Source organism: Amblyomma maculatum, chromosome 1 (assembly GCF_055883805.1).
Source record: "Amblyomma maculatum isolate TAMU_Amacu chromosome 1, ASM5588380v1, whole genome shotgun sequence".
Taxonomy (NCBI): domain Eukaryota; kingdom Metazoa; phylum Arthropoda; class Arachnida; order Ixodida; family Ixodidae; genus Amblyomma; species Amblyomma maculatum.
Genome location: NC_139344.1, coordinates 279,217,748 through 279,244,802, shown reverse-complemented (window position 1 = coordinate 279,244,802; position 27,055 = coordinate 279,217,748). Strand labels below are relative to the sequence as shown.

The 27,055-nt window shown below is 48.7% G+C and overlaps 1 protein-coding gene across 2 annotated transcripts in view; it reads right to left on the bottom strand.

Moving 5' to 3' along the window:
- Nucleotides 1-27,055, bottom strand: part of LOC146206650 (rhotekin-2-like) — a 215,251-nt gene that overhangs the window by 125,885 nt on the left and 62,311 nt on the right. Inside the window, exon 1 of one of the 2 annotated variants that reach the window (XM_084591416.1) lies at nucleotides 5,559-5,875. The exons of the other annotated variant lie outside the window; for it this stretch is intronic. Coding sequence (XP_084447542.1) covers nucleotides 5,559-5,693 — 135 coding nt within the window. The 5' untranslated portion in view covers nucleotides 5,694-5,875. Of the gene's footprint in view, nucleotides 1-5,558; nucleotides 5,876-27,055 lie in introns of those variants that run through there. 2 annotated transcript variants of the gene reach the window in all.

Genomic DNA, 27,055 nt, shown 5'->3' with positions numbered 1-27,055 from the left:
AGCGTATAAATAAATCGAGCGACAGATGCACAGAAAGGGAAAAGAAGGGCCACAGCGTCAACACAAAAAATGCCATGCTCATCATTAAGAGTTAAGATAAGCCAACCAAACGGAAGGTATGTTTGCGCATGAAGCCCCTTTGCGGGCGACGATAAGGGCTTCAAAGATTTCCCTAGTATGTTTTTTTTTTTTTTTTTTTTTCAGGGTAACATTTCAGAGTGACGCACTGTTCACAAAGCGGAACACAATTTAGACAAGATTTACAATTCAGCGCCTAGTAGCTTTTGGGCACAATGTCAGCCAGGGACGATGAATGTTCTCCGAGGCGATCGTTGATGCATCGCCCCGTCTGACCTACATACGAGGCCCCGCAAGAAAAAGGCACCTAGTAAAGAACACGGGTGCGGCAGGCAACAAAACGCTTATTACGCCTCTTGTCGCACGCAACCATTCGAGGTCGTGAAAAGTTTACCTTCTTGCACATACGCTCCAGTTTGTATGGGGTGGTGAACAAAACATGTATACGCGCGACACGCTTAAGCTTATGGGAAACTTGATGCACGTACGGAACAACCGCAATGTTTTTCCGCTTCATCGGCTTCAGTATTTTGTGGCCCACAGAGTTCCGGCAATTTCTTAATAAACCCTCGGCAACATTGAACAAAACAGACTCCGGAAAGCCAGCTGACTTCAACCGTCCTTTTTTTTTTTTTTTTTTTTTTTTTTTCGCCCACCTTTTTTTAGACTGGTGGCGTATAACACCCCTCGAAAAATATTTCTGGCTACGACCGACGCTATAACGATGAGGTACGTGCGGGCGTTTTTAAATAGTAGCCTGCAAGGGTGCATCGTGGCAGAAGAAGAACACAGGACCTGTCTTGCGCAGCTAAGACCGAAATTTCAACGCTTGACAGAAATACCACTGAAAGGTGGCAAGTAAAAATAATGGAGCCAGTTCCGACATCCAGCGTGATGTAGAGGTTACCAAAATTGTGTGGGAGTCCGTAGGGCGCTGGTTAACATCCTATGAGGTGGGCTTCTTTTGTCACGTCATTTTTATTGCAGTGGCACTGCAGATATTTTACGTTGATGTTCATCGCTGTAGGTTTGTGCAAACTCTCTGAGGATACGCTTATGTTTCGTCAGGTGCTCTCCAAATACACTAATAAAGCAGAAAGCTGGGCCAGTTGGCAATGTTAAAACGGCGCACATAGAACACGAAGACACAGAGAATAGCAACACGGACTAGAGCAGCAACTGATGCGTGGTCAACGAAACACCTCTCACTCAGTCAGCATGCACCAGAAAATTCAACAATGTCAACAACATAACAACCAAATCAAACCATGATGTAGCTGTACTATAAACGTACGGAAGAAACCAAGACAAAAACTAAAACATGTTAAAGGCGAAAACTGCATGAAAGCGCTACGAAATCGGCTATCAAATAACGAGGTGTTTCTTTACGAGGTGTGGTCAAAGAACGCTTGCGAGGTGTTTCTTTGACTGCGCATCAGTTGTTAGTGCGCTCCCTGACCGTGTTGTTCTTCTCTGTCCTCGCGTTTTATGTGTGCCGTTATAAGATGGATCAAACAATCGCCTCCGCCCGACACTCGTGTCTGGCAGCCGCCAACGAACTTCCCCAAGTCTCTCCTGAGCACAGGCCTGCCCGAACTTCCCGTCAGAATTCTGTTTGGCCAGTCGGTGCCGTTCGCTTCTTTTCAGAATAAAAACAAAACATTACAAAAACACAGCAAAACATCAATAACGCAGTAGCCACTTGCACCATTCGGAGGTAACGGGGGGTCCGCTGGCGCCCGAACACTGTGGCTCAAGCCAAGCTCTTCCTTTGGGCAGGACGCGCACTCCCGCGCGTGTTTTGCCCCCCCGGCGGCTTTCCTCAAGACACACGAGCTTTGTCCGCGCGACTCCTCCAGGCATCCACCGCCCCCGCCACGTGGGGTGGTGCGGGCTTCTCAGCGCACTCAACTGCTCGCACAAAGTTTGCAAGTGTGGCTTTGAAGACAACTTGACCTTTAATAAAAAAGCACCGCCAGTGGAACCGAGACACGCTGTCCTCTGCGTTAGACCACTGCGCAAACCCGATTCACGCGCAAAACTGCCGCAATCCGGATGTCCACTGACATAGGACCGACATGGGGGGTGGTATTCCGGGTGAAACAGCGACGTAAGCGGTTTGGTCAAACCCTCGTCACAGTGCAGCCTACACGCGCCTGAACAGTCCCCTTACAGTGCGCACAAGATATTGCACACACAGCTGTGTTAAACTGTCAGTAATTATAATTAGCTGTGGTACTCTACAGCTTCTTTTTCCAGCCTTCTTTTACGCGATAATGTAAGGACCCGTGTTGCCGAAAAGGCGGCGTCGTAACGCGAAAATCAAATCGCTTACGTGATTTAGTACCAAAACTATGACGCTTTGTGACAGAGCTTAGTAACACCATTTTACTTTCCATTTAGCACTCATCCGCTAGTCATGTTGGAGGGGGTTCCAACCGATGACCTATGAATGTACCTGCGAATGTATGTTGTTAATTGGGAGTGTAGGCGTACCAGGAAGTGAGACAGATGCCTTCCGTTCCCCGAAATCCAAAAGGGCGCTAAAGGCGCTATCACGTCTACTCTTAGGCGAAGCTTTTTTTTTTTAAGCAACGTTGGCCACCGAGGGCCGGAATGTAAATGCCCGTTCACGCTTGCGACTCGCCGAGGTCGCGCGACCATTTTGGTCGAAAAGCGACACTCGCAGGCCGTTCGACCACTGCTCGATTTTCCAGTCGCGCGACTGCTGGTCGCAAACCGTTAAACCAATCAGCGGCTCAGCCGACGTAAGTTAGCTTTACTCTATGTGGTGAACACGGAAGGTAGACAAGATCGCATTTGCAAGTGTGAACATCGGTCGCGCTGCGCGGCTCTCTACATAAGAGCCAGCCAAGGAATGAAATTCGTCCGAGGAGAGCTTGGACTTTGTCTGCTGCTTCGCATTTGTAAAGCGAGACACGTCAAAAATGAAACCACGCGGCCATGGTAGAAGGCACGCCACGAAGCACCAAGACCGAAACACACATTTAGGTTGCCTCTTGCCGTCATTTTTTCGTGACAAAAGTGCGCATGCAGTTATGGCACAAAACTTACTTCCCAATTCAGATGCGTAATGTACATTTAATTGTCAGCCTCTGAAATTCTTTTCGCAACGTAGCGCTCGTACTTGCGAGAATGGGCTGTGGTACCGGCACTTCTCTTACAAGTCTTTAGAAGCGGTGGCCTTTTCGTGACTAGCAGGTGGCATTCTATCGACACAAACCCTCACCGTCCCTTTAGGACAACCCAAAAATCATGAAAGGGTGAGGATTCTCCCAACCACAGAGCTAAGCGTTCCACTACGCGGCCGCGAAGCAGACCGGTTACTCTCGGCAAGCACGATGCATGTGTGCAGAACAGAACAGGATTCGAAATCCCTAGTCCAGAGTTCCAATGGACAGCGTCTTGGCCCTATCAGCCAGCCGTTGCAGTCACAGTCTGCACTAGGGTTGTAACAACGTTAGCAGCGGCCCGTATCCCGCCAAAGTCATTGTGCTACTCTCAGCCTAAATGTTCTCAACACGTATTTGCCCTAGAATCCATGCTGCTTGTTTACGCACACCATTTTCCTCGTTGGCGGTCGCTGCACCTACAATAAACCACCACCAGACGAAAAATCTCCAAAAGAAAACGAAACAGCCCCGCGAGCAAACACAACAGTCACGTGTTGAAAGAGAGGCACGTGCGGCTTTGACAGTGAGGGTGGTGGTGAAGGGAAAACTGGCGGACAGGCTGACCGGAAAAAGATCGACCGAGAAGTAACACAGTGAATGAAAGCAGCAAGATAAGCAACGCCACGCAGGCGGAAGTTATCAAAGCAGGCAAATCGCCCGATGGGCATGTGAACAAACGCCAGATCGTTTCCCCACGGAGTCAAACCTCGCATCGGCATGTAAACACCAATGGAAGGTGAGGCGCATCTGAGATTCCTTTACGCTATGCAGACTGCCTGTAAGCAACCATGAGTTCGCAGCGAAAAACATTTAATTATAAAATAAGAGTACTCGGCTGTAAATGAAACCTTGAGGGACAGGAAATGCGCAATAGTTGGCGCTTTAGGACTTCCTTTGTAGGCGTGTGATACACGAGGCCAATTCTGCTAATTAAAAACCACCCTCACCTCGTTTATAAACTCGAAGATATCGCAAGAATGCCGACCCGAAGGAACCGTCCTTCATCAGTCGCTACCCTGTTCGACAGAAACCCGCGTTATCTTTGTAATATTCTCAATCCACCCGGACTTTTAAAGCGCCCCTGAGGAGCTTTTCACTCTTTTACGGTGCAAACAAAAAGAAGTAGACAGGCAGTGGCTCCGAAAGAAGCTTAGATCAGTTGTACACTTGTAAGCTGCTCTTCAACAATTCATTGGCTGTTGTTCTTTTGCACCCACGCCCCCATTCCAACGGCCAGAAGCGGCAATGAAAGCATCCTCGACTGAAGCGTCTGCAATCACCAGCAGGCGACTCCCACATCTGTTAGCGCACTCGGTGCTTCGTTGTTCGTCGGTCCACCAGGTCTGCTATTATCGTTTCAAAAATGATGCTCGCGAGTAACGCGAATTTCGCTGCCATGATCAATGTCGGCGTACTGAGATGAAGGCGCGCGATTAGTTCGGTCATATTTGCCTCCTAGCATTTACCCAACCCAGAGACGGAAACAAAAGCGTGCTTGCACGGCGAGAAGCGAGTCGTCGGCGAACCGTGTGCGCGCGCCGTCGCTGCGTCTAAAAATATTGGCCCTCTCCGCCTGACGGGACCCCCGCGACAACCCGCTTTCAACACGCACAGACGCGGGCACATGCGGAGAGCATCCTTAAAATTACGGCGCCGCTTCGCATGCATGGGCGGCATCCTCCAAGCGCACGAGGGTGGATGGAAATCTCGGGTGTCTCGGGCCACTGCGGACCAAAGGCGAAAATTTTTCTTTGGCACAAAGATCCTCTTCCTTAGGAGAAGCGGTGAGAAAGGTAACGGACAGGGCAGAGGCAACGAGATTTGCAGACTTCGTACGGAACGCCGCTTTCGGGACCTCGCACGGTCGCCGTCGGGCGCGTTGCCCCCTTGTGCGCTGTGCCGGCTGCACCCAACGACGAGACGGAGCCCAGGCGCAGCAGCAGTAGACATCGACACGTTGCTCAGCCCCGCGCTTGGCCGCGCTTGGCACAGTCTGAGCGAACGTCCGAACGTCCAATGCTTGTTCCCCGTGTCGAACGAAACTCAAACCAAGCACGTCGTCAAGAGAGCACCTGCGGGTGCTGATCCCCAGAAAACCGCGGGGAAAGGAAAACTGGCAGAGCAAAAGCAAACCCCGACAGGCGGTTTCGCGGCGGAGGCCCGCCGCGAACCCGCCGCTACGAGGAAGGAAGGCAAACCTGAATCGCGCTCTCCGCGGGCTTATCGCCGCATCCATCCACTCGCTTGGAGCGGGGGCCCGCACGCATGCTGGTCGTACTCACTCACCCCGAGGCTGTGCGCTATCTGGCGGATGAAGTAAAGGTCCAGGTCTTGAATGACTTCGACCTGAGCGCTGCTGAACAGGGTGTCCGTGCTCGAGTGCCCTCCGAAAAGGCTGCGCGCGCCGAAGCACGAATCCATCCCGGCGAAGAGCAGCGCGCCTGCTCCACTCCGAGCGGTCTTCGGCGGAGAGCGGCAGAAGCGCAAATTATGTGCACGGACGGGTCACCACGCTAGAGGCAATCGGCGTCCACTCGTCACCGCGAACTATCTCGACTCAAACGATGGGTCATCACGAAAAAAAAAAACCAGGAACCACCGGCGCCCCGCACAGACGGCAAACTTTGTCGTCTGCCGCTCTCCACCACGGCGCCATCTGGAGGGACGCGCGCTCCCCCTAGATTCTCCCCAGACCAGCGGCAACCTCTCCCTAGGCTGAGGCCACTCGAAGCAGTCGAAGCTGCGCGGCGGGAGCCCGCGGCATATTTCGAATCCTCACCCCCTCGAGTGCCTCCTCCACTGCCTTCGTTGTAGGTCAATCGCACGGGTGTCCCGGTATTGCGAACGCCCCGGATTGAAGATTCATCTCTCCGCAGGGCTGCAATTATATGCGATGGCACCTCCGTTTCCAAGAGGCCGACCAGGAGCCAGGTTTCAACTTTTATCCGATCTCGTTTTTTGGCGCCCGTAACACAAACGAAACGGTTCAGTCGTCAGAATAAAACAAATAATTCGGGCTAGGGAGCGCGAGCGATGGATAATTCACGCGCGTGGCATGGTTACTCTCGGCTGGTTTAGAATCGTACCTACTCCTAAAAATGCGTTATTCCATCAACTACACCAGTGGCTGCTGACGTCTGTGATGTAAGGGCTGGCACTGAGCTAGCAGTGCCTTTGGATAAAAAAAAAAAAAAAAAAAGAAAAGAGGTTTAATAGAGTCATTGCTTCCCACTGTTCAAAATGTGTAATGTCCACATTTTGCGAAATCTACTAAAAGCAGACGTGCCGTGCCGTTAAAAAGCCAGCTTTCGCAGTTTTAATTCTAAAACTTCCACAGTTGCAGCCCCTGAGGTGACAGCACCCAGGTCTTTACAGACCTAAAAAAAAATCAAAAGCGAGATGAGAAAGTCGTTGTTACAGGAAAAACGTTCCACGTCTCTGCACGCGCGCCAAAAAGTACTGATCAATTTTTTCTCACAAGAATGTGGGCGCGGTGAAAGCAGGTCCACATGCTTAACCGGCCAGGACATGCTCGAAGGGCGCCGCAGCGCAGGCGTGGGATACATGGTCAGACTCCCGTAGGACACAATGACTTGAAGTGCAATTATTGAAAGACCCTAGGTTTTTTCGTTTGCGGGGTTTTTACATCCCAAATCGAATCACGCTATGAGGTAGTGGACGGATCTACAAATATCGAGAAATAAGTTTCGGGGTCCTTTAATGTGCACTGAGGTGGCATCGCCTCTATTGAAAAGCGGCCGCCACGGCCGTGATTCGATCCAGCAGCCTTGGGTTTAAGCAGTCCAGCGCCCTAACCACTGAGCCACCGTGGCTCTAGGTTTATATGCGCCCACAACTCGGTGTGCACAGTATCGGGTTGAGCTTTTCCCCAAATTCGCCACACTGCCCCTTTAGTGCCAATAAGGCGCGTTCGACTTAAAATGTCCGACTGGACGTCTTGGTGGTAGCAAATCCTCAGCTCCCCGCTGAAACATAACATGCGACAACAGCGAGAAAGAAACTTTTCACCACGATTGTCGTGCTCTCAAGGTGGGACAGCGGGAACGCCTATGCCGATTACAGCCATTAATCAAAAACGTGGAGGAAGTGAGTCCGGTCGCGCAGAACGGTCAGAACCGAGACGCCAGCGGCAAGGGCTGCGAGCGGCAGTCCCAGCTGAGTGCTCCCTAGGTCAGGACGAAAAGGTCCCTAGCCTGTCAGCGGCCACCGGAGCGGCAAACCGGTGCTGCCTCGCGCACGCCTTCCCGACTCTACTGACGCACATCGAGGCGACCCCGCGAGAAGGAGAAACGGCAGCTTTCTTCTTTCGCGTCACCCGCTGGAGACGAAAGTTTGTTTCGTGGAAGACGCTGCAATGCGAAGGCCTCTCTTTTCGCCCGCTCTCTCAAGCGCGCTATGTATAGCTACATCCGCAGCATCCGGCAAGTCTGCGCATAGTCGCGTGCGGCCCGGCCTGCCTTCCGCCACTGTTCGCTTCCTGCCGCCCGTCGTCACTGCCCCTCCCCTACTCGACGACCCGACTGACTCATCACCGCTCCGTCCTCCTTAGCCCAACTCGCTGCACTTCGCGCCACCACTCATCGGCATCGGAAAAGAGGTGTCACTTGTTTGTGAGCCGAGTATGTTTTCCTTGTTCCACAGCTCTGTCTTACTTCTCCGCGGACACCTACAGTTACAATGAGCGGCATAAAATTGCAGGCACAAATGTCGTCGGTTCGAATCCCTATATTTCGAACTAGCCTCCAATTTGACTAGCAGATTGATGCTGGATGGCAAGCGAAACGGTATGAGACTTCCCTAAACGATGCACAACGAACGGTTACGTTACAATTTTGATATGGAATCACGTCATATTTTTGTTGTCATTTACTGGTCGCGCTTCTTGTACACGCCACGCATGAGCCAAGTAAGACTTTCTTTCGCCTTAACAAAGGCTAAATACAGGGGCCGCTATAACCGTTGCATCGATTTCACAAGTAAACTGGTTGGGTTGACGCCGGATAATAGTGTGGATCGCAGAGTCTATGCTACACCGAAATTTCTCAGTGGGTAACTGTCATTGAAATACAAGATCAGCACGACGAGCACCTGCCAGGAGTCTCACAATTAAAACAACGCAAAACAGATGACGGAGAGCGCTGAGCTCGAACTCTGAGCGCTCGGGCCGCGCGTTGCAAGTGCAGGACCTCAAGCTTCAAACGGAAGCCGTTTCGTTCTCACTTACAATCGGCAGCTTTGCCTAATGAGGCGAGAACTTCGTGTAGCCTCACCACGAAGTTTATTCACGCGACCGTTGCATCGAGCAGCAGACTCGAGCGGAAAGCGGCGGCCTCTCCTTCGTGCGAAAGTCACGGCAGATATTAGCCGCCTCTCGGTCCCTGTTTCATTCAGCGGTTGAGACAGCAGTTGCAGAGCACACCCGGAGAGCGCCATTTGGCAGCGCGCCTTCTGCCACTTTCAATCTCGCGAGCTCCGAGTGAATACTCGCACACGCGACAATGTTGGCGCGTGCGGGAGCACGTGACATGTCCGAGAAATAGATTAAATTAGAGCCGGTTATCTATTCAACGCACGCAATAAAGGCCGCATTCCTCCAGCGCTTTGTATAGGCACGCTCACGGAGAGAGGCGTACCAATACAGACGCAGCCGACGCGCACAAGCAGACACCGTCGGACCTCGAGAGTCGCCGAAGCAACCTAATGCCTCTGCTGCAGAAAGGACCAATGCGTGCAGCGTTCCGACATCGACTTAGCTACGCAAGAAGCGAAAAGCACACACTTAAGGCCCGAAACCACAAAACAATTTCGTATTGAGCCGAATACTGAAACATCCTCAAGCAAGAACAATCAAAAATGGATATCTGAGCCAACGAACAAAAAAAAGTAAGAAATACCCAGGTTGCGGCGGCTGGTTCTGAACAGAATACCGTTTTCATAGGAGATGCGAGGAGAGCGGATGGATGGCACTGTAATCGGATGTGTGTATGTCCATGGGTCGGCCTGGTCTGTCATCTGGTGCAGTGAGATTGGCAGAGGCTGTCAAACGTGGAGGCGGGTACGTGGTTCGACTGACACGATAGTATAATGTGAGTCTGATGTTCGAGGGGTTCGACTCGTTCCTCAACTCTACATGGCGTTGAAGTGGCGTGCGAACATGCCTATCTCCCGACAAAAGCTGCCCCCCACAGGCTTCCAACCATGAAAGATGTGCGCACCGCTTGGACGACGACCTCGGCAGCTGTCAAGGGAAGTCGGCCAGATTAGCTGACGACAGCATCAGTCGGAATTGCGGCAAATGTATAAAAACCAAGAAGAAGAACAAAGCGGTCAGACGATTTTATTTCAAAACACAAAACAGCGCCGAGGGCAAGACTTACAACCGGTTTATAGAAGCGGCGCTTCGTTCCTTTAACAACAACGACGGATATACGCTCAACCTCCCATAATCAAATTCACTTTACCAAACCAAGAAAGTTTAGTTCCTTCTTGCACAGATGGAACAAAGCCTCGCAGACACACCAGCCGGGGCCAAATCTTTCTGAGCACGACTTCGAAAACTTCATTTGCCCCTTTTTCTTTCACGCCACCGATAATCTTTCTGTATACTTGAAAAGCGGCCTGTATTATTTTTAAGGCAGAAGCACTACTGGAGGATTTGAAGCTGCAGTGAAGAAAAGTACAGAAAATAAGGTTCGTGTGCTCATGGTGTTTTTTTTTTTTTTTTTCCAAGAGTTATAAGGTGAACTGTCCTTTCAGCACCATCGACACGGAGAGAGAAACATGGCAAGCAGATGTCACCCGGTAGCCTCAAGTAGAGTTACTACATATATACCGTATTTTCCGGTGCATAAGTCGCGGTTTTTCTTTTTCTGAAATTTTGGTCAGTGCGTCGATCTTATCCACCGGTGCGACTTATGTATGGAAAACATCCAGGCCGCGGCGGCCACGTCTGGTGCTATCTATCGTGTGGATGTCCTTTTTGATCCTACGCCAATGCCAACAAATTCCCGAGCGCTGGTCAATAGTGTCTTCAGGGGGGATAGACAGCATTGAAGGATAGCCCTTTCATTGTTCAGCGTCTTTACTTCCCAGCCTCCCTGCCAGTCGCTCCTCATGTTTTTGCTTGAACGATGCTGAGGCTTCAGTTTTCACATCTCGGCTACAGCTAGACAGTGTGTGGCTTTCCAAACACACTTGGGAAGTGTACCTATAGGTTTGTGGGGTTTAACATCCCAAAGCAACTCAGGCTATGAGAGACGCCGTAGTGGAGGACTCCTGAAATTTCGACCACCTGGGGTTCTTTAACGTGCACTGACATCGCACAGCACACGGACGCCTTGCTTTTCGCCTCCATCGAAAAGCGGCCGCCGAGGCCGGGATTCGATCCCGCGTCCTTGGGAACAGTAGCCGAGCGCCGTAACCACTGCGCCACCCCGGCGGGGTGGGAAGTGTACCTATAGTGACTATAGGTACACTTATAGGTATACCTATAGATGACACCTTCGGTCGCACCACCCCATCACCCCACAAGCATGATTTTGTCTGACGTAGGCCTGATACGCTTGTCAATGACAAAGAGGTTCAATGATTAAATGTGCTTGTTCTCACAGCCAAATCATTGGAACAATTGCCGGTGTAGTTTTCGCACCTAGACAAGTCTCGCGGTAGTTTGCACTATCTGCTTCGCTTGCTGCTCTCGCTTCTCTCTCTATACCAGAGATTCAAAAGGCCTGGAGGAGATGTATGTCACATGCACAGTGCATTTTTTTTTTCACAATTAATTCCCTCCAATTAGTTGTGGCTTGTTGCCTCATGCTTCCCTAGCTTTCAAAAATTTTATTTGTATTAAGCCAGTGCAAAATGTATTGCCATCGTTCCCGCGTTCAGATAAATATGATAAAACACCACGGCCGCCGATCTGGAGCAGTTATGGAGCAACATTAGGTTTTGGAGCAGAATTGAACAAATGCAGCAGCACTTCCGCCCTTGCACCTCGATTACTTGATGCCCGCCTTATCTCCAGCACGAGCGTTGCGACCATCACTGCTCGCCACGACCCATCCCGTCCAATACATTCACGCTACTCTTTCTCCGTGCGTTTCATTCGGACAAGCAAAACTTTGACCGCACTCGCCAAAACGATGCACGAGCGTTTATACTCCTTACCGCAAAAACTCGCCGCCAGTAGTAATAAACTTTATTTAGGGTCAAGCTAAGCGCGAACCACGGCGGTCTTGCAAACAAAGATTTTGCCATTCCTGACGAAGCAGAAAGAAGCCAACTTTTCTGCACGGCAAACAGTGAACCCTCGCATGCAGTATACTGAAAGCGCACCTGGCGAGTAGTGGTGGTAGTAGCACGGATTTGCCGGGCGAGCATTATAGGTAAACGAGGTAGGCCCCCAAGGTGGTCAGCCGGATGTGGCTCTTTGCTGCGCATCTGCGCTGGCATGCAATTTCCTCCAGTTCTGTCACCGCTCCGTGTACTTTTGGTGCACTTGTGCCTACGTTGAATCCAGAAGCGCTAAAAGATGCAGGACACGCCAGGCGCTTTAATACGCATACACATATTTAAGAAAACGGGCAAAACATATTGCAGTCTTTCCGTCTTTGCGAGCTTCGCTGTTGATTTCCCATCGCGACTTCTCAAGTTGAAATATAGCTCGTACAGCCATGGAGGGAGACGTGAGAATCCGCTTTCGAAGATATCGAACCTATTCGTGTCGATCGTTCCGCGTCTACACGAACGCAGATCAAGTTCTCGCCGCCGGCATTCCGGAAAGATGTCGGAAACTCATTACCCGCTCACGGCGGCGGCCGGCCCGGAGTGATTGACGCGCCATTTCAGCCGACCGCAATCCCCGCACCACAGGCCGCCGACGAGGCGCCAGACACGCCCCGAAGGTTGCGCAAGCTGTTTGATATAGCTTGGAAAAGGTTACGGCGAAACCGGAAAATAAAACGCCCTTTGACAACGGCGTTCCAGATGCCGACCGTATTAATCTTGTGCACAGCCGCCAGCACAGCACTTAAGAAAACATTCTGGAGAGGTCGGATGACTGATGTGCTCCATTGAATATTTTCCTGCACATGATAGTTCAGCTTTCGGCCTTCGCTCTTCTATCGAGTACTGCGCGTGCAACCATGAAGTAGCGTAAACCCGCTCAGCATATTGCAGCCGCGGTTGTGGCTCAGTCAGCGCTGGAGTTGCGGAAAGTGAGGAACGCTTGCATGCATGTTACATACTATGTAGCATTATTTTGGTAACATGCACCTTCCTGTCAAAGGCTCACCACGAACCATGTTGTTGGCTTTCACGCAGCTACTCCCGTAATCTTAATATTCCACGTACTCTGACGTTGTGACGAGTGACGACTGTAGCCTCGGTACAGTGCAAAGCCAACTTTTAATTTCGATAAAGCTGCTCAAGCCTTGCAGAGCTTGCGTCACAATAAGTTCACTCGCCAGTTTGCCATGTGATTCTCACCATGAGCGCCACTGCTCACAAATGGAAACTGATCCAAGAATGCACTACTGTTTGCGTTAAAGCGGTGTAATATATAGTAACTGTTTATGGTATAGTACGTTTGACGCGCCAAAAGATTTGACATTAGATCAGCGTGTGCGTCCAATAAAACGAGCAAAAAAACACCCCATCCCACTGAAAGCGCACGTGAGCGAACGGCAAGCCAGGCTGACATTCCGGCTCAACCGCCCCTTGGGGGCGGAGACAAAAGCGCGGCGTGCACTCCTTCCGCCCTGGGTGGTCCGGAACGACGGAGGGCGTGCGCCACCTCTCGAGGGACGATGAAATTTGAGCCGCTACTACAGCCGCGATTATATCGGAGGGATAAAACGATTTTGAGTGCGTAGTGACATCCACTTAAGCGCAACCGTTACAGTTTTCACAAATATTTGTGGTTTACTCGCCGCGGTGGCCCAGTGGTTAAGACACTCGGCTACTGAATTAAACGGAGCACCCGTGTTCGAACCCGACCGCCGGCGGCTGCGTTTCGATGGAGGCGAAACTCGAAGGAGTCCGCGTGTTGTGCGATGTCAGTGCAGGTTAAAGATGCCCAGGTGGTCGAAATTATTCCATAACCCTCCACTACGGCTCCCCTTTCTCTACTTGTTCTTTAACTTCCACCTTCCTTCCCTTTCCAACGGCGCGGTTCAGGTGTCTACGTATAATTGTGACAGATCCTTTCCTATTAAACCATTTTATTTCGTGGTTGACAAAAACAATTCGTCTTTGTTCAGGGATGCGCGCCATCCATGGAATTGCTTATTCTGCAGTGTAACAACCGTTGCTCCAGATTACCACAAAAAAGTCGAACGTGAGGCTGTTATATCGCTCTTAATGCAAGAATTAAAGCGAAGAGACGCTTTCGAAACTGCCTTCGCCTTGGGGATTTTCAAGGTGACAGCCACGCCGATGCCAACGAAGCGCCGTTGAACGATTGGCGGCTGACGTGCAAGCATGTCGCCTTTTCACACGGAAGCCACAGCCTTGATAGAGAAACGGGTGCGGCGAACGTTGCACGCTGACTGGCAAACAATGAAATGAAAATGACGCCATGGAAAATGGTGTTTCTGTATACGCTATTCCAGGCGATAATTTCTTGTTTTTTCTGGCTGTACCTAACGGAGGTGCAGGCTAGACGGCGGCACTCCACACTAGCAGCGTGAAACGAGAGTAGATTGTATGTTGTTCTGTGCTTCTTAGAAGGTTAGTTATTTTGAAGAACAGATGATTCATGGATATATTCACCTGCAATTAAAATAAAGCTCCAGACACAAGGCAGGATAACTGTAAAACGATAAAGTTAATTCCGGAAAGTAATGAGCGTATATATTGTAGAGCGCTTTTCTACGAGATGATTTATCTACAGCCGCAAGGTCGAATATCAATGCGCGGTTTCGGCGTGATGAATGCCACTACACCCCGTGGTCAACCGTACGCAACGAGCCTTAAAAGCCTGAAAAGTGAACTGCAGCCCTAAAACGCTGTCAACTTTGCCATTAGCTTTCCAGAGGAAGACTGGTAGAGTTTTTGTAAGGGTTCTGGAAAGGAATGTGTTCGAAAGGCTTGTGCCTTGTCTGCTGATGAAAACTTAATTTTCTGCATTACAACCAGAACGGTGAAACGCGAGCGATCCAGCTACAGTAACTTAGTGAGCGCCACGGACGGAGGTGCAGTAAGAAGCGGTGACATGAAACAGCGTTGCCCTTGCGGAACGGGTAGGATAAAGAGGCAAAAGAAAGACAGGAAGAGGTACACAGCCAAGAACAGGTGAGGTTACTCAAGCCACCTGCAAACAACCAGTCTCGATCGAGTGAAGAACCGCGGCCCGCCAGAGCAAGGGCCACCGAAATAACACGCTTTGTTGCTGTTTTTTTTTTTTTTCCGGTGATTTCTCCGATTGGTTTGCATGCAGTCAAACTTCCTTCGAGAAACCGTAGTCAGCGCATCGCGAAAGCAAAAGAGCTGCACGAAAGGCAGCCTATATTCTCGGGTGCATCGCATGCAGGTGCTTTAATTCCAGTTTTGATTACTGCGAGCCTCCTTAGATGCAAATCGCGTCCCCATCAAGTACAATATGCAGTTTTCAGACGTTAAACTTGTACTTTTTAAAAAGGAACACACCTACTCGATGTACAGTCATGGAGAAAAGTTTAAGGGATGCGTGTTTGCAAAATAATAATAATAATAATAATAATAATAATAATAATAATAATAATAATAATAATAATAATAATAATAATAATAATAATAATTTGTGCCGGGTCAATTGAAGTAGGCCAATAATTTTATTGACCCGCTTCAATCGACCGGGCAAAAATCATTATTATTATTATTATTATTATTATTATTATTATTATTATTATTATTATTATTATTATTATTATTATTATTATTATTATTATTATTATTATTATTATTATTATTATTATTATTATTCAGCTGGGTTGGTTCAGCTGGCTTGAGGCAAAGCAGAAATAATGCTTTTTCCGAGAATCTGCATCCCGCAAACTTTTGCCCACGACTGTTAAATCCACAGCGCATTATGGTATTACTAAATACTGCGAACACGGCAAAAGCAAAATGATTCAAAACTAAAAAAAAAAAGAAAAAAGAAAAAAAAAACAGCACTTATAAGGCCGGAAAAAAATTCGATTAGAGAAAGCAGGGTATCCGGAGCTTATGTCATTGGTATACAGTCGACGAGACCTTGCTGCATAAAGAGAAAGGGCGGAAAAAGAATTCAGATATGAAATGAAGTGGATCAGATGTCATATGTACACCGAGGGTCCCATAATCTGAAGAAAGTAGCGAATCGGCCCAAAGTGCCGGCTGTTTTTTGAAAAGCTGTGCCCCGCCATTATGCATGCAAAAAAAAAAAAAAAAAAAAAAATGAAAGGTTGGGTGAAGGAAGATGCTTGCCATGCGGTTCGTCAACTATACTTTGCCCGAAGTGTTGAGCATGATTTACACCTTCGTCAAGGTAAGGTCATCATTATCATCATCAGCCTGACTGCAGGGCGAAGGCCTCTCCCATATTCCTCCAATTAACCCCGTCCTATGCTAGCTTTCCGAAAAACTAACTTTCTGTCGCCCCCTCCTACGCTTTCCTTCCCTTGAAATTCAGTTTGTTACCCTAAGCGACCATCGGTTATCCTCTCTTCGCCCTACATGTCCTGCCCATGCCCATTCCTTCTCGATTTCCTCTAGAATATCAGTAACTTTAGTTATTTCTCTGATCCATTCTGAACGCTTCCTATCTTTTAATGTTACCCCTACCATTTTTCGTTCCATAGCCCTCTGCGCTGTCCTCAACTTAAGTAGAACCCTCTTTGTTAGCCTCCAAGTTACAGCCCCTTAGGTAAGTACAGGTAAGCTGCAACTGTTGTATACTTTCCTCTTGAGCGAAACCGGTAAGCTGCTAGTCATGAGCTACGAGTGTTTGCCAAATGCGCTCCATCTCAATCTTATTCTTCTTGTTATTTCCTTTTCATGGTCCGGATCTGCGGTTACTACCTGTCTTAAGTAGACATATTCGCTTACTACTTCCAGTGCTTCGCGACCTAACGTAAACTGCTGTTCCTTCCCGAGGCTGTTGAACATTACCTTAGTCTTCTGCATATTGATTTTCAAGCCTACCTTTCTACTTTTCCTGTCTAGGCCATCAATCGTTATTTGCAATTCATCCCCCGAGTTGCTTAGCAAGGCAATGTCATCAGCAAATCGCAGATTACTGAGGTATTCTCCATCTACCCTTATCCCTAACTGCTCCCATTCCAAGTCTCTGAATACTTCCTCTGAGCAAGCTGTGAATATAGTATTGGGGAGATCGTGCCTCCTTGCCTAACACCTTCCTTTATGGGAATTTTGTTATTTTCTTTATGCAGAACTATGGTTACTGTGCAGCCACTTTATAAATTCAAGTACTTTCACGTATTGCTCGTCTACACCCCGATTTCGCAATGAATGCTATGTATAAGGGCCGGTTATATTGCGAGCATTTTTCTAGCACCTGGTTGATAGTATGGATATGATCGATAGTAGAGTATCCTTTCCGAAAACCTGCTTGATCTTTTGCTTGATTGCAATTGTCCTGATTCTATTAGCGATTACCTTAGTAAATACCTTATACCTAACAGAGAGTAAGCTGATTGGTCTAATTTTTCAGGCCCTTATAGGGTCCGCTTTCTTGTGAATTAAGATAATGTTTGCGTTCTTCCATGGTTCCGGTACGGTCAATGACACCAGGCACTGCGTTTACAGGGTGGCCAGTTTTTCTAGCCCGGTATCCCCCCGTCTCTCAACAAATCTATAGTTACCTGATCCGCTCCAGCCGTTTTCCCTCTTTTCATAGTTTTCTATAGTTACCTGATCCGCTCCAGCCGTTTTCCCTCTTTTCATAGTTTTTAATGCTTTCCAAACCTCGTCTTTCGTCACTGGCGAAACGTCTGATTTTACCTACCACCAATCTCATTATTGTCCTGACTACTTTGACTACTGTAGAGAGGCAAGGTTACAAGCTAATAGATGCGTCAATGACAGGACGTGCGAGCATGAGCTACCCGATTCAAAGTTAGATGCTGCGGGATGTGACCTGCCTGCAGCTTTTATTGTTTTTTTTTTTTAGTGCAAAGAGCGTCGATTAGTGTATCGGCGACACGTCAGTGAGCTTAAAATAAAAGCGACTTTTCTTCAACCCCCCCCCCCCTCTCTCTCTCTCTCTCTCTCTCTCTCTCTCTCTCTCTCTCTCTCTCTCTCTCTCTCTCTCTCTCTCTCTCTCTCTCTCTCTCTCTCTTCTCTCTCTCTCTCTCTCTCTCTCTTTCTCTCTCTCTCTCTCTCTCTCTCACACACACACACACACGTGCGCGTGCGTGCGTGTGTGTATGTGCGTGTGTGAGAGAGATAGAGAGGTTTTGTTTGTTATATGATATCAAGATATGCAAGCGTATTCTTTCCGAATGAACAGTTGTGAGTAAGCGCTTGTCCCGGCTACTTTAATGGGTTGCGCTTATGATGGGTTGCCCTGTCCAGCAGTTAATTCACGTGTTTTGTGCCGCCGCCGTAGGAGTTCAGTTATGGGCGCAATTTAAACGCCGAAATTAGAAAAATAATTATTCATTTAGAACCACCCACGCACAGTCATTCGGCTGCAGACTAATTAACACTCATGCAGCTTTCCTTGATGGCCTCGTGGCTGCACTTGGAGGGGTGCTAAATTAAATGCTAAATATGATTCTCCCGGTAGAAAGGTGGTACTGACGTCCCACATTGGTCCAGCGCGCAGCAATCGGCGCGCCCAGGCACTTATACCGTGCAGGCTTTTTCGAGCGCAATGTGACTTCTCCTGCACACATTTCCATTTCGCACCCGAGCGAAAATTGGCTCGCGAGGCCTTTCCATGATGCGAAGCGCACCATCGGCCCTCTTCTCCTCAAACTCTTGTTACGAAAGGAGGGAACAAAAGCAGCAGCAAGCGAGACGATAGCGTGAGATTCGAAAGCGGCGGCGCGTCGCTTTCGGAGCGCCCGACGCGTGCCGCGGGATAACATCGTCCTACGCGCAGTCCGGTCGTGACCTCAGCGAGGAAACACCCGCAGGCAAATATACAAAGCGCGCATCGGGAGACACGTTTGCCGGATGCGGGAAGACGATATTCGCCGGTGTGCGAACAAGAAAAAGCAAGGAAAACATGCGGCAGCAAATGCGAAACCAAGAGCGAGCCGCGGAGGAGCGAAAATTACCCAGATCTCGTTTGCTGAGAAGCGCCCTTCCGCTCAGTTTCGCCAAATCGGGTCCTCTGTATTGGGCCGGGGGCGAATTCTGGCGCGCCCATACAGCCATATACTCAGGTAAGAAATCGTCTCTAATGACGCCTCAGTTGACGAAGGCTTTGTGAGAGATTTTCTGTCGGGTCAACGGCAGTGGCACAGCAGGTCCGAAAGATCATGCATGGTGGGCTGAGGAGACGGCGCCAATTATGCCAGTGATCAAGTTAACTCTCATTTCGGGCTTTTCCTCCGGTTCGATGTTTTTATATTCCTTCCCAAACGGTCATCTCGCCCACTTCCATTCACATGAAGATGATTATACCTCCCAATTTCTTAGCGTCGTCTGGTGGCAGCTGCGATTATAATTCAACCGTGTTCCCAGCCATGACTCGCGCTTCAAGCTGTGCCCTCAACACGCCCGGTGCGGGCTTACTTCGTAAATACACTTTTCAACAGGTGTCTCAGCACCTGTGCTGGGCGGAACATGACACGGGGATGTTAATTACTGGCACAAAGAGAACTCCCAGACATGGAGGTAAGAAAAATCCGTGCCAAAAATGCGAAACGTTGCAGTAAAAAGTGGCGTGCACATGTATGCTTAAGAGCGCTAGCACTGACTGTTTTGTTGTTTTTTTTTTTTTTTTGCTTTGCTAATTATATAGCCGCGGGCGAAGCAAGTGCGCATTCTCAACGTATTCTAGCGCAGTGGAATCCGTGACGGTTAGATTGATTACATAGTCCAGTAATGACACAATCAGGACAGAGTGATTACGTTTTGTACCATTTGGCAGTCCATGACTATGGACCTCCTTCTTTATAACATGCTTCTTACGGCATCATCTAAGAAAGCAATAACTATTACTTGATTCACTGATTAACTGATACCATAAGAAACAGGGAACGCGGTGGCAAAACTACTCGTACATGCATTGCTGGCGCCCCTGCGCCGGGAATTCACGAAAACGCTTACATACAAACAGGTCTGTGAATACAGCCAAATATCTAATACTTCAGTAACTAATGTTCTTTTTTTCTTCTATTGTTTAGAGTGTGGGGAGCAGATCAGTGGACTATTCCAAAGCTTTCGTTCGATCGCATCGACCCCCTCCGCTGGCGTCTCAGACATGATACGCCTAAATATCAATCAAACCCGCGAGACACGCAAAATGTGGAGCGCACCGCAAAAGCCACATTGCCCCGTGCGCAGAGGTGACGCCAGCTGGCGGCGAATGAACAAGGCGCAGGAGCGAGACCTCGCTGGCGCTTTCCCCGCGACTTTCCTCCCTTATGGTGCAGGATGAGGAGGAAAAATTAGGATGACGCGCTTCGCCTTAAAGTAGCGCTATTAACACGCCTTTTCATTCCGCTTTTTTTTTTTTTTTTTTGTCGCTTTGGTTTCTCTCTTTTCGGCGGACATACACTTAGAGGCATACAATTGCAGGTACAGTCGGCTACGTTTTTAAATGTATCGCGCGAGCGTTGATTTCCAGATGCAGCATCTCCAAGGCGAAGCAGAGCGGAAATCGAGGGAGGGAATGAGCATGCGCATCAGTCATGCTGCTGGAACCGGAGCCAGTTGCGAAACTTCCCATAGGGGCCATGTATCAAAAGATGGCGGTTTTGATTGGTCAAAAGTCGGGTGTTTACGAATAGTGGCGGCGCCCGCGGCCGTTTAAAAAAATTGCGTATAAATTGCAAACTTTCAGATTTTTTTATAAATGCACAACCACCATGAAAATAAAATATGATCAAGAGTTACAGGAGCAAAAACTCTTGGAAATAAAAGCCGTATAGATAATTAGGATGAAAAAGAAGAAAAAAAAAGGAGTGATTTTCAGAAGGCAATGATCGCAATAATAAAAAGCTTCTAATGACTGGTTCAGATGGCGCGACAATTCAGAAGCACCCGAAAAATGCGCAAAAAAAACGGTTACTTTTGAAAGCGGAGTTTCCTAACTGGTATGATCTGGCTGGAACCAGAGTCGCCTGCTTGGCGGTCCGGCTTCTTGCGAGCCAACCCTTCAAAAAAAAAAATTCGATGGCCGAAGTGAGAAAGTTTGTTCCATGTTCAATCTGCTTCGTAATTGTTGTAACGTTCCCTTGTTTTCGGGTAGCGTCTGCGAGGGCGATATTTGCACGCAACTAATGCGCCGATATCACGCGTCTTCAACGAATAGCTTTTTTTTTTTCTGCTGTTTTCTTTTTTTTTTCAACAGTTTTAACTGGTTTCTTAGCCACGCTAAGACGTTTATTGCCAATGTGTGTTCTTAAGATATACCTTCAGAGAGTTAACTGCTGCGCTCGTTACCAGATTATTTAGCCGTTCTCGGGCGCGGCCATTTTCTGCCGACTGGCGCCCAGCCGCGACTGCGGGGCTGGGGATCTCCGCGCTAGCTGCATGGTAGCCACGAGTAGCTAGCCTAGAGAATATTGCCAGAGATATTTTCACCAGCCGGTTGTGCAGGAGCAAGCTTATTTGCGTTGTCGTCACTTATGGGATTTTGTTTTAACGTTTATTGTGTTGGTACGCAGCCGCGCTAATGCTTTTGTTTCGGTACAACGTTTTTAAACAAATGCAAGCATTACTCGTATGTATGTGTTCATATATCATTCTGGCCCAAGCGCTCTTCATGCTTCCTGCCAGCGATAGCGAACCTCACCTATTAGGCTGTGTTGTCGCCAGCAGGTGGCCCGCCAGTCACATGAAAAATTAAGTACTATAGAGTTCGACGAAACATCGTCTGGTCAGGTGGTGACATAAAGAACATTGTAGGGTCACTGACCAAGTCAAAGTTTAATAAAAACGTAGTGACGTTTCGGAAGCCCTACGACTTCCTTGTTCACAATGGGTAAACCAGACATAAAGCCTTCGTTTTGCGTGAGCAACCTTCAGCGCGAAGCTCACCGGTCCAGTTACAATCAAAAGCGAAAAAAAAAAAAAGTATGGATCCTCGTGCACAAAATCAACAAGTAAAAAAAAATGTATTTATTGTGAAGGGGCGCCACAAAAGTAGAAAAAAAAAAAAAGAACGCCGACGCCAGCGCATTATTGCTAATAAACGAAACGTGATTTCTAGTTCGCAACCTGCATGGATATCGCGTAAACGAGGGAACAGTCCGCTTCAAATTAATGCAGTACTCTCTAGAAGAGAGAAACCAATGCACAGCCCGCACCTACACGACCACGTACTATACGCGACGCGCCCGCGCGACCCGCAGTCTCCGGCCGCGCGCGCCCGACAGATGGCGCCTGGTGTAGAGAGTAAAAAGGAAAGGAAAAGTATTTGGAAAGGAATTATGGTGCCCGGACTTACTTTCGGAAATGTGGTTTTGTGCCTAAAATCAGAGGTACAGTCGACATTAGAAATAAATCAGAGATCCGTTGGACGATTAGCACTAGGTGCCCACGACAAAACTACAAATGAAGCGGTACAGGGAGATATGGGCTGGGCATCTTTCGAAGTACGGGAAGCTCAGAGTAAAATATGATATGAGGAACGCCTGAGGAAATTGGACAGTAACAGATGGGTAGCTAAAGTATTTAAATACCTGTACTTAACAAAGCGTTGACTCACAATGGAGGAAAAGAACTAGGAAACTAACTAGTAAGTATGCTAGTCACAAGGACGGAGAAATAAAGAGCGTTAACAACAGGTGAAAAACACAGAAGGTAAAAGTTGGATACATTCGATGGAAAAGAAACAGAGTGTGGAATTATACCGAAAGTGGAAAAGACAGATCAGGATGGAAGATTTCTTTGATAACTCAAGAGGCAGTGCCCTACTTTTTGAAGCTAGATCAGGGTGCCTTAGAACACGCAGCTACAAAAAGAAATTTAACAATGGAGATGACGCATGTGCTGAATGTGGAAACTCCAGTGAAACAATTGCCCATATTATACTCGAATGTAATGGTATCCACCCGGAAGTTGATGCAGGCGCAATCACTGTTCCTGAAGCTCTGGGGTTTAGAGATACCAGTGGCCGGGCGAATAAACCGGCGGTGGAAACTAGCAAAAAACGACTGGAAGATTGGTGGCTTAAAAGCAGAGAAGTGACATAATGTTAGTATTGTAGGAACAAAAATTTATTAAATAGAATGATGGTTTAGTTAACCATTCTAAACCAATAATTAAGATATAGGGAGAAAAATGAGCATGATGGCTACTGCTACCACCCCGTTTCAAAGGGGACGCTCCTACATTCCATCCATCCATCCATCCATCCATCCATCCAGGAGCGCGTAGCAGCCTGCGTGCGACAGCAAAAGAAACCTTATTACAGGAAACACGAAATGCGCCCGAACATTGGCTCGAATATGTTTTCGTAGGAGAAGTGACACAATCTTCGCTCGCGTTGCTTGATTACGGCAAAGAAAATAAAAATGTGGGGGAATTAAATAATGGTTGGGGATTAAATAATGGTTGCTTCGTGGAAACGGTTGCACCTGCAAGAGAAAAGTGGGGCCGGTGCAGTCAAGCGGTGCACGCAGCGGCCTTTTGGAAGGTGTACAGAGGGGAGCTCGACGCGACCGCCTCGGCAGGCTAGAAACTATCGTCAGCCCATCCTTACCACCGGCGCGCTTCCGCGTGCACCGCAGGCAGCACCGGCGTCACCTACACTGCTTTCTTGGTCGCACGGGAGCAGAACTGGCCGGCGTTCCGCACCCGTTTCGTCACGACTGGAACCACCCCTCCGCCCAGCTCCGTTCGACGACGCCACCGCGCCCTAACGCGGCCCACATGTGCTTATAATAAGTACCCCGATGAATGGTGCTGTTAGACCCGCTTCCTCGTGGTTAATCAATACGCGGAAAGATCTAGGCCGCATGTAATTACCGATTGAAGGACTCGACCCGCGAGCGTGACTGGCGAGTCGGAAGGCGGTTAAGATGTCTGGCGCTTTTGAACTCTATACAACGCTCCCTCGACAACCCGCACTATCTGCAGCGGCCGACTTATGGCCTCCCGGGAGTGAGCGGTGTAACTGTTGGGCGCTCAGGTATTGCTTGAGATGCCTTTCCCCATTTCGTTTTAAGCGTACTAGGCCCCTTTGAAAGAAAATAAATAGGGGCGCGACTGGGTTTTCAATCCGCGGAGGCACGAACAGGAAGGAGCCAACACCCTGCGTGTTCAAATACAGCTCTCTAAGAGGCCAATCAGAGAGCGATGTGCACACACAGGTGACACAAAAAGAGCGCCGTCTTCTACTTAAAAGGAAAAAAAAAAAAAATAGCGCGCACGACCAAAGACAGGACGAGCGAGTGGACGAGTCTTCTAACCGAGGCCACAAGAGTTGCTCGCGCAAATGAAATGCCTGAACAACGAGCCACCCATTTGCAAGCGAAAGCTTCACGAGCATGGCATATGTGCTTGCGCACATCGCTTTTCGGCTAAGCTAAAACAGGTGTAGTTCTTCTTTCTTGTGGATGAATATCCCTCACAACGTATAGTGCTCGCGACGAGAAGCAGCTATGTGCGGGTGTGTGTATATATATACACACACACACACACACACACACACACACACACACACACACACACACACACACACACACACACACACACACACACACACACACACACACACACACACACACACACACACACACACACACACACACACACACACACACACACACACACACACACACACACACACACACACACACACACACACACACACACACATATATATATATTGTTGCGAAGAAGATCGGCAGTGGCGCGGGAGGAGCCCTCGCGCTAGGCCAGCCATTAAATCATCCTTCACCATGTCACCATGTCGTGCCGTTCTCTTGCTTGCCGCCACGTAACATTTTGGTGGAGATGCGAGGTATGTCATCCCCATCCTCGTCTTGGAGCATCGACGCCATCCTTACGCCGGGAAAATCGACCGAGAGCCTTGGAATAACGCCGCGCAGCATCGCCCCAGGCCTTCTGCCCAGACCCGACCAACTACCGCCGCCCAGCCCCAAGCCCGGATCTGAAGACAAGGCGCACACATGAACTGACCAGAGACCAGACCAGAGCAAAGACCCAACGGACCCGAAGAACCGAAAGACAAGAACACGCAACCCCCGCCCCGCCCAGATGTCCGACGCGACCTCGAGCTCCCAAGGATGCTGTGGCGTATGGCTGAAGAGCTCCAGGGGAGGCGGATCATCCAAGCATCATCGTGGTCATCGTCATCGTGGTGGCAAACGCATCATTCTCTTCTATCTTTTCTTGAACATCTACAGCGTCACGTCACCATCGACTTCAACCAACTGATCGGGACGATCGCTCGGTGGCCCCGGGAAGTGTTACGAAGAAGATCGGCAGTGGCGCAAGAGGAGCCCTCGCGCTAGGCCAGCCATTAAATCATCCTTCACCCTATCGCCATGTTGTGAAGCGTTCTCTTGCTTATCGCCACGTAACAGTATATAGGATGAATAGTAGATTTGCCCATTGATGCAATGCTCCTTGATTTGGGTCGAGCTTAAGTTTCAGCGATTTTTTGCTCAAAACCACCGTTGAAAGTAGCACACCTGTGTTGTAGTCTACATCTTTGTTTTGTCTGCGTCAATTATGCGCACACGCATTTCAGAGACCTATTCGGAGTTGACCACAGTGCGCCGGAAACTGACATGGTACGGAAAACTTGGCCATCTTTACCTGAAAACGGAATGCAAGATTCATGCCCACAGCTTAGCGTTGCTGCTGGTTCGGGTGCACACGATGCACCGGATAAGCGGCTGCAGCCGTTTCGTGAAAAGCGTATTCGGCATGATAACAATTCGGAGACGCACAGCTGTCACGTGGTACTTTTTAAACTCCACGTTTAAGATAGGCCTTCTCGGAAGCACCTTTGTCGGACCATTTTCGTGGCTATTCGAACCTGACTGTTTACAGCCATAAAATGTTAATTAGTTAATGTCCAGTAATGATTTGTTTTTCAGGTGCTTCGTATAGATTTTTCTGCCATCTTTCCAGACGGTGATTATCTGCATACTTGCCTCCGTTTGGTCAGCAAGGCCATCCAACATCTAAGTGATATGGAGGGAGTCCGAAATTACTCCGAGGACGGTAATTGAAGATCTATGATAGTCTAAAGCGATGATGCATGGGCTGAAACCTGGATGGAGCTGAAACGTGGAGGCTAACGAAAAGGGTTCTGCTTAAGGTGAGGACAATGCAGAGGGCTATAGAAAGCGTGCAGAGCGGGTCAGAGAAGTAACTCGAGTTAATGACATTCTAGTGGAGATCAAGAAGAAGAAATGGGCATGGGCAGCTAGGGCATGTAGTGCGAAAGATGATAACCGATGGTCGCTAAAGGTAACAAATTGAATTCCAAGGAAAGGAAAACGTAGCAGGGGGCGGCAGAAAGTTGGGTGGTTCGCAGGGGTCATGTGGATGCAGCTAGCACAAGACCCGGTTAATTGAAGGAATATGGGAGAGGCCTTCGCTCTGCAGTGGCTATAGTCAGGCTGATGATGATGATGATGACGACGACGACGACGAAGATGGATCAATTGAAATGTGTGCAACTGAATCTGTCCCCATTTTCGGCTTCTTCGCTTCAAACTCGGGACAACGCAAAGATCTCAGTTCGCTGCACAGGCTGTTCATGTACCTGTATTGCTACCAATTTGCCATTCCTCACTCGCATACAGCAAGCGAGAGTTTCGACTGGTGGCCCTTTCTTAGGGTCATTCCATTATATAGCAGGATTTTTCTTTACAGACCTTCGAAACTGCCAGCCCTATTCACAAGCCTGATAAAATAAAAATTTTAGGATAAGAAGAAAAATATTTAAGATAAAAAAGAAAGAAATCAGAAAGATGACGTAAGGGGTTCCGAAAGAAGACAGCACAGAGTTTAGCTGGTTGGTTTTCAATCGGTTTTTGCAGCGCGTAGCAGGACGAAGCCCTACCTTCGCGCTTTGTCCTGCAACAAAAATCGATAGAAAACAACTGCTAGGAAACCAACGCCCGATTCTACCGGATTTTCCGCACATTTTCCTTCAGAAAGCAAGCGTTGCCGACATAACAGGAACCATAAAAGGGGGCGCGGGTACAGATGAAATCCACTGGAACGAGGACTCCCCAACACAGACACACACACTTGCAGGCTTTGGCGCGTTAGGAAACGGTCCCCAGCAAGACGTGCGCTTCGTGAAAAGTGAGTCATTGGCCACTGTACTGTGCTGAAGCCCGCCTTAAAAATTCTAAATTGCAGTGTTTACCGTCCCGAAGCGCCGTGCGGGCTATGAGGGATACCACAGTGGGAAAACTAGGGATTAATTTAGACCACTTGGGGACCCCAGCACACGGGCGCTTATTGCGTTTCGATGGAAGCAAAAGACACCGTCTAGCAGGTACCGCTTTTTTTTTTTTTTTTTTTTGGGGGGGGGGGGGGGGGGGGTACAATAAATTTGCTCCCTGCCAAGAACAATTATTAACAATTGCTGTTTACTTTGACGCAGGACAAGA